We start from the raw sequence: 12,767 nt of genomic DNA on the forward strand, positions 1-12,767 counted from the left end.
CAAAGAATATACACCTGTCAGGCTCTGTAGCCGTGGTTCAAGTTCAAACATGTTTTTGGTGCATGTCAGACTGAATGAATGCTGTCATTGTGCTTGTGGGCACGCCTCACTGAAGTTGTGGCTGCAGGTTGCTCTCATCTAATCTTCTGCAGGTTCCCCTATAACCGACAATCCTGATATCCACACAGGGTATCTGTCTTGTGATGATCTTGCCAAGGACTATGTTTTTTGAGTATCATTTATTAAAATGAATAAGCAGACTCTTGAAACTTGCTTGAAACAGTGAACGTGTGTCGTAAGTTCTGACAGTGTTACATTACTATAATGGGCAGTAATGCATTTTTTCCGCACAGATTAGTTTGGAAAGTCTGGACTGAACTAACTAATAACAATGTAGTTTTGACAGGTGCAGTCCTTGAGGCAATATTCCTCTCAAAGCAACACTGTCATAAACAAACAAAAACAAGAACCAGTTTTGACTTTTGTTCCAACAGAGGACACAACAACAAACACTTCTTTTTAAAATTGTCCTGTAGTGGTCTATTTGTTTATACAAATGTAAGAGGAGGTAGAACCATCTGTATTATTTACAAATTTACATGAAAAATAAATAATATATATACAAATACATACAGTGATATAATCTTCATAATCAAACTACTTCATGTTCCATCTGGGTTCAATTCAGTGTTACAGGATCTATAATGAAATGACACTTACATTCACACTCAACTGGTCAGGATGAGTGAGCCAAGTTAATGTTTATATAGTTCACGCACCATTAAGCAATACTTTTTGACTCAAATGACGTCAAAATTGTTGTGTTGCCAAAGCTTCTTGGAATTCAAAGGCCCTACACACCCACATGGGTGTGGCTGCTCAGTATGAAGGTGGGCTGAGCTATGCTGGAAGTTATTCGAGGTCAGCAGACTGGATGAAGCAATAATGAAGAGAATGAACCTTGTAACTCGCTGCTGTTACGTGCAAAAAGATAACAGAACAGTCTGTGTCGATCAACAGTCTGTACATGCCCACACAGTCCTGAGAGGACGTCTGATCATTAAAATGATTAGTATCACCTGTGAACACACAGTTGATGTTAATTATGGGTGTGCATGGCCTTTAATTGCTAGTTGTTAAAGTCTTGTGCACTTTACACAGACTGTATAGTTGAATTTCATCTCTCTTAACAGTCAGGAACAGCCTTTTCTTTTAAAAGAAGCTAAAGAGAAACAGTCGAAGTGGCTGGTGAGTGTATTTTCCTCAGGAGTCAGTGGACCACACTAGAGATAACTGCACGTAAATACTGGACTCATCATTCATTCAGTGGCCTTTAACATGACTCCAGTGGGATGCTCCTGTTGCTTCGTGTTTGCTGGATGTCAAAACAGTCTTGATAAACTGATGGTACATATAAATCAACACTGTCTAATTTACTTGGGTAAACAATCTGATAATTAAAGTTATAAAATCTCTCTGCACCTTACTAGTGCGGCAGTGTTAAGACATTTCATCTGTGCTGCACTTCTGCCAACGTCATCATCCCGTCGTATGACTTTCTGTAGAGAGATCCACAGAGTCAGCAGGCGTAACTGGTCCAGATTTATCCTCCGAGGGGCTGCGGCTTAAGTTCCCTGTGGGTGATTCAATTTCTATAACCGGGGGCGGCATGTGAGAAAGAAAACTTATAATACGATTGGGCAAGTCCAGCTTGGAAACAACTTCACGTGCTCTTGCGCCGAGGGCCCCTCTCACAGCCACTCTGCTGATCTGCTGTAGACTGAGAGGGGTATCTGAGGAGGAGAAAACAACAGAGATGACGTCTTTATCTATGCTCTTAGATTATCTACATACTGGCAGTGACAGGATATAAATGAACAGACTCACTCTCATAGTACTCAAGGCAGAGATAAGAGGGAGATCCCTGACTGGTGTAGTGGATGGGTTTCTTGTTCAGGTTATCTCTGGCGTACACGTTCCCCCCAAACTCCACCAGTAGATCGATCAAGCTAACGCTCTTTGTTTTGGCAGCATGATGAAGGGCCGTCTCATGTAGCTTAGCAGCGTTCACATTTGCCCCTATGGGAGAGAAAGACAAGACAGTTTAAGAGAGAAGTACTTCTCCCGTCCATAGCATGTGCATGTACACCAATTAATATGGTGATGGTGTCATTATTCTGTGGCCATTAAAGCAAAGTTGTTGCAAAAGTCTTGTATATTTCCACTTAAACTTTTAATCTGGGGCTGCCCATAACTAAGAATATTCCTAGTCGACCAATAGTCATCATTTAGGGCCATTAGTCGACTAGTCGCCCGCATGTTTACGATACCAATTTGGGCGGGGCAACACAATGGTTTGAGTTGAAGGTGTGAGAAAAAATAGTGTCAGTAACATTGTTAACACTGTGCTACATTACAGAGAAATACAAAACCGTACTAATGAACCTTCATTAATATAGGTCTATATTTTATCTACAAGTGCACGTCACACACTGAGTGAGCCGCCTGTTAATGACACTGTCGGCAAAACAGTAATGATTGTGCTAAGTGGCTAATGGGCATGTAGCTACTTCCATGTTTCAGATGATACGTCATGTTTGTAGTCGACCAATGAAGATGACTTTACATATCACCTTGGGTTCGTCCTTCACCTTCTCAAAATGATCCCACACTTTGGATTTCCTGCCCGGCATGTTATTAACTAGCCTGTGGAATAACCGCAGGTACCAGCCCTGTAAATTAGAGGCCATACACATGCCACATCTTTAACCACCTGAAAAGTGCGAGATCAGGTGCTGGGTGCTACTCTTGTGCCTTTTTTGTGCCAGCTGAGCACGGTGGCAGGTAACAAGCACCATGTAGCCTGTTTACCCGAAATCCTGAGTGCAGAGCTGATCTTCTTCCAGGTGCTGTTTATAAGTGTGTAGGCCTATTGTACGTGGGACAGATGTAAAGCTCTGGCTAGCCCTGCACTAACACGATCAACTTTTCCATGTTTATCAGACTGAATATTTACAGAAGAAGGGAAAGATATCTGTCAGCTGTGATTGGTTTGTAACGTGGCTCCTGTCTGACTGCTGAGTGTTGCTACTTCCTGTGTCTGTCGTTTCAAATTTAATTCTCACATGGTCCAGTCATATAGTTTTGATTTATTTGGACAAGGAGCAGCTCCTAACAGAGTTTCACATTTGTTTTTTTTCTGTGACTAAGCAACCAATGAAATCTTGCTGACTGATGATTGTAATTAAAGTAATTTAAAAATGAATCCTTACAAAACAAACGTCATCAATACTGAGGGCGGGGGGCAGAAACTGTAGGTAATGTCTGATGACATCATGTCATGAGAAGACTGTATGCTCTAACCAGTTAGGGCTGTTTTTTGTAGTTACTGCTGTCATAGCTTGCAGGTGTTGGGAAGGGTTCATTTGACATGTAAATATAAACACACATGTTGTCTGGTATGCCTTAGTATAATACTGAAGGCCTTTACTCTGGTGACTCTCCTTACAGCTGTCTGAATGCAGCAGATATCTGTTTCATCTGCTATCTCTAACTGAAATGATATTGCGCGCTGGCAAACCTCAGATCTGCTGCTTTCATTTAGTGCAACCAGCATCTGACTGTTGTGAAATAAACACAGACCGCCCACCCTGCTATATCTTAAATGTCTTTTCTAAGATAACAAACCTTCAAAACATTTTATGACTGTTCTACAGTTTTTGAAAAAGTGGTTATTTGATCAATCAGTACATAAAATATTCTTCAACTGCAGTCCTAACGACTAAAAAAAGACATCTACACAAAAATTGTTGCTGCCTTGAAATAAATAATATTAAGGAAGCACATTTAAGACATTTAATTATACCCAGCTCTGGTGCGCAGAGGACAAACATGAACTCACCTGCAATGAGGAGAACTTTGGCGCAGTCGTAATGTTGCCTCGCACAGGCCACATGGAGCGGTGTCCCATAGTGGCAGTCATGCGCCTCCATGTAAGCTCCTTGATCAATCATGAGCTGAACACAATCGGAATTCCCTATTGTAAGAGAAGTCACATAAAATCATATTTGATGAATTAATATAGATACATTCATTTTCTGTGAGCTATACATGTGCTGTCATTTTTTGCGGGTTCATCCTTCACAGATTAGGGAAGCTGTTTTTCAGCATGAATAGATTTTGGCTGGAGTTTCACTAAAGCTTTCTCCTTACTGGTCACTTCAGTTTTCAAATCAATACTGCAACCATCAGTGTGTTCCAGTACCTTCGCCAGTACACTCTTGTCCCATAGTCTTACTGGTGTTTGTGTGATTGGGTTTCTGCTTTATCGCTACATCATGAAAGGCTTTAAATGAACAATCAAGAGCTGGAGAGCTCTGGTATTGCATTCTGCTTCCCCTGTACTGCTCTCCCTTCTTGTTTTGTCTGCCACGTCCCTGCCTCTGGGAGAAGTTTCCTATCACAGGAGATTTTTTCAAATGTTTTCCAACTGGTTACAACACGAATTAAATGAGCCATGAGCAAACTGTGGTCCCTGCACTATTTAGGAAGAATTCTGAGGAACTCTGTGTAGTTACGGTCTGCCTTGATGATTCATTGATTCACTTTTTCCAGAAAGATAATTAGTAGTCCCACTTTTCATCTGCATTAACACACTACAAAAACACTGTGTGAAATCAATGCGAGACTGATAAGCGAATACATGTAAATGGATATGGCTCAACATTTACACATTCCTGTGTGATGTTGTACATAACAAGACACACCTCCCATGCAGGCTTCATGAAGTGGAGAGAAGGTAAACAGTGGAGGATTAACTGTTGCTCCGTACTCCAGCAGCAGCTTGACACATTCAAGGCTACCAGCTGCACAGGCATCACACAGCGGAGTGCTGCCATCGATGTTCCGAGCATCCACCTGGAGGGCAAAGAGCCATAATGAAGTTAAAAAAATATGCCAGTCATGCACTGATGAAGGCAGTCACCATCCTCACTGACGCCATCTCACCTGCGCACCAGCGTCCAACAGCAGCCTGACACACTGGGTCTGTCCCTGTATACAGGCCTCATGCAGAGGGGTGATTGAGTCAACTGCCACGATGTTCACTGCTGCACCTCCCTCGATCAACTGCTGCAGCTGGAGGGCCCTCCCCTGTGCAGCAGCCTCATGCACTGCTGACCGGTCCGTCCAGAATCCAAGACCGTGAGCTGCAAATATGAGAGGTCAAACAAGACTGAGCCTTTGTATTCATGATGCTTACATTGTCTGGGTTACAGCATGTTGACTTGTGATTAACATGGATCCCTCTTCAAATTCATGTTTATCTTTCTAGTCAAACTATTCAAACACAGGGGAAAATGTAGTATTACTTATTTTTAGCCAGAGCTTTTCTTAGTATTCGTTCGTGCATGAGAAGTGTGTCACTTCAAAAGCCCTGATTGGCAGCCAGTGTGAGGGATGATAACATTTAAAAGGAGAAAGCCATGAGTGGGCCGAGGGATCGCTTTATTGTACGGAACAATTTGCAGCTACTCACTAGCGAAGATGACCTACCACTGACAGAAAAGTCAGTAGACAATATCACAAAATCTGTCTTATTTTTTTATTATTTTTATTGTCTTATGTTGTGGTAAGAGTGATAACACACAATATAGAAGCTATTGTGCACAGATATAAATACAGGTGTGCCTTGAGATTTTGCCTTAGGCTCAAAAGGTTTGAAAACCACTGCTTTACATAATGTATTATAGTGCATACACTGTACTCATATCATACCTTCAGCTGTTTGTTCTGTATTTGTCTGTTGTTAGCATCAACTGTAATTACACCTGCACTATATATTTTGCATTGCTTACCATGTACATACTGTCTATATCTGTATTCATACACACTATTAATAATGTTCATGCTGCTAATAATGTGTGTATCTAGTGTTCATGTCCCTTACATTTTATTTACACTATATTTGATTGTGAAAATTACTGCTTTTTGCACCTACAGTTAGATGCTTAACTGCATCACTCAGTCGTGTCCTGTATTTTATTATGCTATGACAACTTAGTTGTATCTTATCTAATATGATGATGCAAACCCTAATAATAGTATTAGTGTATTGGATTGAATTACACTGTAATGTATGTGTTATAGAGTCCATTCACATGCACATTCATACAGTCTATGTTGTGTAATATACATCTTTAAGTGTGTCACATTTGCTGTTACAGAGCAAATCTAAGTGTACCGTTACACTGGTGCCTGCTGGCCTAACCTCGATAACGAGCTTACAGCTTGCTGCCATGCTTTCACACTAACGTCAGCCACTTTAATACAGCATGCTACTAACGTTAACCTAGCTATACGTCTGGCTAGCACTATAAGTTAGTAACCATGAAATTAAAGCTAATGACAGCTAGTGATAGCAGCTACCTGCTTCACCCGGTCACTCGGTTAGCTAGCTGAGATTTCTTGGGCTACCGCTGGTCACCAACTGTAAGCTACTTACCGATTTCTCCATACAAGGACGGTCTGGTCCGAGTGATCTCCATTTCATGTTACCGTTTTTTTTCGTCTCCGTTAATCTCGTAGCTTCAGCCACACATGTCATTCATTTTAAAGCAGAAGAATAAAGACTCAAAGAGCCGCATTACTGTCAACGCTGGGCAGCAGTGACGGCAGCAGAGGCTCAGTCCAAATAAACAATGGCATGGAATTCTGGGATATGTAGGCGACTGGCCTACAGAAGGCAGAGTCCAGTCAAGGTTTTTTTTAAAAAAGACACCAACTAATAACATTTTAAAAAGAAACAAGAAAAAAGTGTGAGGTTATTGATAATATTTTTACAATAAAAAAAAATCCTTGTTTAGCTACTTGGGTTTAGCTAGCTTGCTTAACATTATGGTTTTGGGTTTTGCGCTAGCTGGCATATAAACCCATTCAAATTATATTTTTAACTAAATCGATACAATACTGGACAGACGATAACATTTCCAAGAGCAAAGGTAGGAATTGTTGATTGTATGTGTTTTGTTTACACTAGCTAACAGGGCTAACTTTAGCTAGCATTACCCTTGCTAACCTTGCTAACTTATGATTTGTGTCTTTTGAGGCTTTGGATTTGTTGTTTTTTCCATTAACTGCATTTCAACAGCAGCATCATTCATTTTTATGTTTGTCTGGGGTTTTTTAAGTGGCATTTTTAGGCTGAGAATAAGTTCCCACGAAAAGCTATAGGCTAACTAAGATTAACTTTGTGCTTTATTGCAAGAGAATTCAAAAGTTATTGTTGGGTAATGCAAAATGTATTGTAAGGGAACACATCGTTTTTGCAAGGTACCTCAAATTATAGAGTAACGTTACTGCAGGAATGGGTCATTAAACCTGGAGACAAGATAGAGTTTTTGCTCTTCCAGTTCCCTCTTCTTGAAGTCAAAGGTTTTTTTAATGGGTTTTTGGTAAGAGGTCTGAAATAAGGTCTGTGGTAAAGCTAATGAGATTTTCACTTCACAGACGGTTTACTTCTATCCTACTTTCACGTTCTACGAAATTAAATATGCCAGACTAATAAATTTTTAAGCTTTTCAGGGTCTTTAAAAATGTGGTTGCTTCCAAGTGGCTAAATAAGACTTGAACACAGCTTTACGGCCTCATTGTGGTGGCGACGTTGAAGTCATGCAACCTGGTGTAGTTTGTTTATAGCCTAACGTTTGTTTTTTATTTTTGGCAATTGCAGTTACACTTCAAAAATCATGGAAATTATGTTCATGAGGATTATCTTATTGAACAAAATCCAACGCGAAAATTCAATTGGCTTTTTGTCAAGCAAACAAGGGTGATGTTAATTTCCAGGCTGGCCTACAAATAAATACCCTGCACCACTTCATTGCAAGGGAACACAAAACTTTTTCTTGTTGACTTTCAGCAACAGATCTACATCTAGTGTCATGATTTTAACCTCCTATGGAGACAGAAATGTTGTTTTTCCCAGTGTTATCACAAATTGAAAATATCCAACATAGTAGATCACAGAGGTTTTTTGGAACTATGTACTTATTACAGTCTTGGTTTGTGGGTCATGTGGTTAACTGTTCCAAAAATGTAGGCTAACTGATCACACTTTTAAGATCGATTTACCCATGTTGTTAGGACGGTACCTGGTCACATGTTGCGTCTTAGTAGCAACAGTTAAAAATAATCAAGCTTGAGTTCTAAAGAAAAGCTACAAAAATCCCCATGTCATTCGAGGGGCCAACCTTTAATGGCTACTGGAACGCTGTAACTAAATATGTTTTGGTGGAGCCACAGATGGCCCAGAAACTTTTGTTGTTGTTGAGTTCCCCCTTTTAAACCATAATATTTGGGCAGGTATATGCAGTCCTGTGGTCTTACAACTCTGAGGTGTGTGTGCTGGATATAAGAGCTGTAATCCTATGCAAGTAGTAGATTAATTTGCCAGAACTGAATATATTGCGTATTCATTATGTAAGTTTTATGTATTTTGGTTTGGTAGGCATATGGAAGTTTACATGGTCCTTCTTTAGTGTAGTCTCCATTGCAAGCATCAGGCAGGTGTGGTCATTATAGTATTGTATTTCTGCGGCATTGAAAATGTCCTAACGTTGGTAATTCCAGCCATCCATCAACACTACAGTGTTGCCAACATTTGTTTGTATTACATATCGGGCAACCAATAAAGCATAAAGTTGAAGGTTGAAGGCATTCCAGTCAGACTTTGTTGTAGCTATCTCATGTCTATACCATAACCCACGTGTAAATGTGAATTGTTGGTTCTGGTCCAACAGCGGCATCAGTCTATAGGTCAAAGAAGGACCAATGTTTGTTTTGGCCTGTCATCGTAGCTCTGCTCTTTTGGCCAAGTTGTGTTTGAAACTGCTGAAACAGTAGTGGCTTGGTTTTATCAGAATATTAACACTGATATCAGAGTAAACAAATATTGTAAGTTGTAACTTTACATCAATCAGTGAAATTTTATGTCAGAATTTAGCATTACATTGTGGTCTGTGTGAAATTGACAGGCAGTCTTGAAAATTATATAATGCATGCATGAACAACTGAGAGAACTTAAACTTGTATTTACCCATATTTCATTGTGGTTGATGAAAAATACGTATCAATAGACCATCAACGTTTTCACAGCAGGTGAAGATGAGGCTCTGCTTAATGGGTATCCCTGCTACTCCCCATGTGACTGCAGTAAAACTGCCATATCAGGTAGTGAGAGTCTACTCCATTGGCCATACTTGAGATAAAATTGCCAACTTTATCCAACTTGCAGTAGCTTAATACTCTTTCTTCTTTTATGTCATCAAAATGTCACACCTGTCTCGTCCACAGTCCTGTCCTGCTGGGTGTCCCATTTACACAGATGTCGTTTCAGCACAGTTCTGCTGACAGCGTAAAGGCGAGCCCCAAAGGTTAACACTTGGTCAGGCACTACTTCTGACCATTTAATATAGAGCGCTTCAGGAATGAGTCCTAAAAATGAGTTAGCATTTTAGCACTCCTGGTTTCCTTGTTTTGAAGTCAATGGTTTGTAAAATATGAAGCTTCTGTGTGTCTCATAAAAGCTGGTTGCTTACAAGTGGTTAAATGAGACTACAGAATTTCACCACGCCAAGCTGCGTCGGACATGGCTTTTCAGTCTATTTATGGTGGTTAGGTTACTACATTAGGTCATGTAACCGTAGTGTAGTTTGTTGACAGCCTAACGTTAGCTTTTTACTTCTGGCGTTGCTTTTAGGCTTCAGTTATCATGAAAGTGGTGTTCATTTGTGCCGATTATCTTGTGCTGATTATCTTGATGAAAAAATATGTAAGTATCATACATGTTTGTTTGCCACAGAGTTTTTTTTATTTTCAGCAAAAATCCAAAATGGAAAAATCCTATAGGCTTTTTGACGAGGGAATGACAGGCCCCCAGGCTCAGCCTTGCAGCAAATGTTTCCCAGTGGCCACTTGCAGTATTGCAGCTGAAAAAATCTCTTGCGGCGCACATAGCATTTTCCCTACAGGCCACTATGAGCCTTGAGCCACGGTTGTTTTATATTTGTAAAACTTTCTTGGACTTTCTATGAAGTCATCACAATGTAAAGTCTATGAGCCAAATGGGAACTTGTGGGCGGGACCAGTGGGAGAAACATGACTTTTTGATGAGGGAGCCAGGGCAATACTAACTTCCACGTCAGCCTACAGAAAAACATCATCTTTGGACCACTCTGGGTGCGTTCTGAATCGCAACCTTTGTCTTTTTACTTCTAGTAGGTTCTGCAGTTGCCCTTAAAAAGTACGTACTGTTGCATGCAGTATGGACACAATCGGGACATACTACTTTCTCATAACATTACGCCCTGAACTTTGATCCCTTTGCTTTTATATCCCTTACCTTAGATATAAAACAAACGCCACTTACAGAGTTCGCTAAAGACGGAGATCAACCTGGAGAGCTCTGCTGTTGTTATTTTGCAATGTATGAAGTTTAACTTTAAAGTTAGAACTGCGAAGATTGTAGATTCTAATATATTATATTTGCGACAGTGAAATTACACCTGGAGTTCTTTTTCATTGTCATTTTATAGTTATGTTTTTTTGTTATGTTAATGATTAGTTTGTTCACTTAATTAATATTCCTATTATTACTGTTTGACTGGTCATCAGTTACTTGAATGCGCTGTCATCCATCACCGCGATCTTTGTCCATCAGCTGTCAATGACTTGTCAAGCTGTCATCTCTGCTGAGTCAATGTGACATATGGTCCGCTGTGCAGAGGATTGTGGCTCAGAATAGCCAAAAAAGCATGCTGGCTTGCATACTGCAAAAACAGGCAGGATGTAGTAGAACATCCTGCTATTTTTTGGCATTCTGCATTTGACACACTATGTACTAAATCTTTTTTCTGGCATACTATTTAGTATGATAGTATGGATATTGGAACGCACAGCGTGTTACACACAGATTCAAGGTCAACCTGTCGAATACTGCTTGATGGAGCTTTGTAAGGTAACAAACCTCGGACCAGGTTATTGAAGACTTTGAATGATTCTCGCAAAATGGTCTACAATCCAAATTCAGTCAGAAATCACCTACTAGTTTGTTTACATAAATACTTCACCCGAAATTATACAACTTGGAACTAAGATTTGGTGGTGCTTCAATGAATGTTTAAAATGTGTAAAATTAAATGTGTTAGCACTCATCTCAACTTTCCCTTCAGTCTTTATAGTTCAAAAGGTGGTTATTAACAAGTGGCTAAATGGGACTACAGAATTCAGACTCATCATTACACTGAACATGGCTTTACAGCCTTGTGGTGGTGATGTTGAAGTCATGTTCCCATGGTGTAGTTCGTTTATAGGGTTAGCTTTTGACTTCTGGAGATCGTATTTAGGCTTCAAAAATCGTAAAAATTGTGCTCATTTGTGAGGATGATCTTGCTTACCAAAACATGTAAGTGTCATATACAGTGCCCTCCAAAAGTATTGGAACAGTGAGGGCAATTCCTTTATTGTTGTTGTAGACTGAAAATATTTGGGTTTGACATTAAAAGATGAATATGGGACAAGAGATCAACATTTCAGCTTTCATTTCCAGGTATTTACATCTGGATCTGATACACAACTTAGAAGATAGCACCTTTTGTTTGAACCCACCCATTTTTCATGAGAGCAAAAGTATTGGAACATGTGACTGACAGGTGTGTTTTGTTGCCCAGGTGTCTCCCAATTACATTGATTATTCAAACAATAAATAGCACTGAATGTCTGAGCTCAGTTTCAGATTGCGTACGATAGGTTTTGCCTGTGCAGACTGCATTTAGAGGTGGAACCAACATGAAAACCAGAGAGCTGTCTATGGGTGAAAAAGAAGCAATTGTGAATCTGAGAGAAGATGGACAATCAATCAGACCCATTGCACAAACATTGGCCATAGCCAGTACAACCATTTGGAATGTCCTGAAGAAGAAAGAAACCACTGGTGTACTAAGCAACAGACGTCGAACAGGTAGACCAAGGAAAACATCAGCAGTTGATGACAGAAACATTGTGAGAGCTGTAAAGAAGGACCCTAAAACAACTGTTAGTGACATCAGCAACAACCTCCAGAGGGCAGGAGTGAAGGTATCACAATCTACTGTTCGCAGAAGACTTCATGAACAAAAGTACAGAGGCTACACCAGAAGATGCAAACCACTCATTAGCAAGAAGAATAGGAAGGCCAGGCTGGAATTTGCCAAAAGGTACAGAGATGAGCCTCAAAACTTCTGGGAAAAAGTTTTATGGACTGATGAGACAAAGATTAACTTTTTCCAAAGTGATGGAAAGGCGAAAGTTTGGAGAAAGAAAGGATCTGCTCATGATCCCAAACATACAAGCTCATCTGTGAAACACGGTGGAGGTAATGTCATGGCTTGGGCTTGCATGGCTTCTTCTGGGACGGGCTCTTTCATCTTCATTGATGATGTAACACATGATGGCAGCAGCAAAATGAACTCAGAAGTCTACAGAAACATTTTGTCTGCTAATTTAAAGAAAGATGCAACCAAACTGATTGGGAGATCCTTCATCATGCAGCAAGATAAGGACCCAAAACACACTGCCAAAACAACAAAGGAGTTCATCAGGGGCAAGAAGTGGAAGGTTTTAGACTGGCCAAGTCAGTCTCCGGACTTAAACCCAATAGAGCATGCATTTTACCTGCTGAAGAGGAGACTGAAGGGAGTAACCCCCCAAAACAAACAACAACTGAAAGAGGC

At 40.2% G+C, this 12,767-nt stretch overlaps 1 protein-coding gene across 1 annotated transcript; it reads right to left on the reverse strand.

Moving 5' to 3' along the window:
• Positions 1-513: 513 nt before the first annotated feature.
• LOC117262390 (ankyrin repeat and SOCS box protein 13) lies at positions 514-11,486 on the reverse strand. Its single transcript, XM_033635330.2, has 6 exons — positions 6,503-11,486; positions 5,008-5,207; positions 4,767-4,917; positions 3,902-4,036; positions 1,888-2,079; positions 514-1,793 (listed from the first exon to the last, which is right to left on the reverse strand). Exons 1-6 carry the CDS (start codon positions 6,543-6,545, stop codon positions 1,540-1,542), a joined length of 975 nt encoding a protein of 324 aa, XP_033491221.1. The 5' UTR covers positions 6,546-11,486; the 3' UTR covers positions 514-1,539.
• Positions 11,487-12,767: the final 1,281 nt, after the last annotated feature.

Source organism: Epinephelus lanceolatus, chromosome 5, assembly GCF_041903045.1.
Source record: "Epinephelus lanceolatus isolate andai-2023 chromosome 5, ASM4190304v1, whole genome shotgun sequence".
Classification (NCBI taxonomy): Eukaryota; Metazoa; Chordata; class Actinopteri; order Perciformes; family Serranidae; genus Epinephelus; species Epinephelus lanceolatus.

Bases quoted from the DNA above. Each gene is read 5' to 3' on its own strand.
- LOC117262390 (XM_033635330.2), bottom strand. From the start codon at position 6,545: ATGGAGATCACTCGGACCAGACCGTCCTTGTATGGAGAAATCG. The intron at 5,208-6,502 runs GTAAGTAGCTTA...TCATATTTGCAG, and splicing joins GTCCTTGTATGGAGAAATCG to CTCACGGTCTTGGATTCTGG. The intron at 1,794-1,887 runs GTGAGTCTGTTC...TCTCCTCCTCAG, and splicing joins CTGCCTTGAGTACTATGAGA to ATACCCCTCTCAGTCTACAG.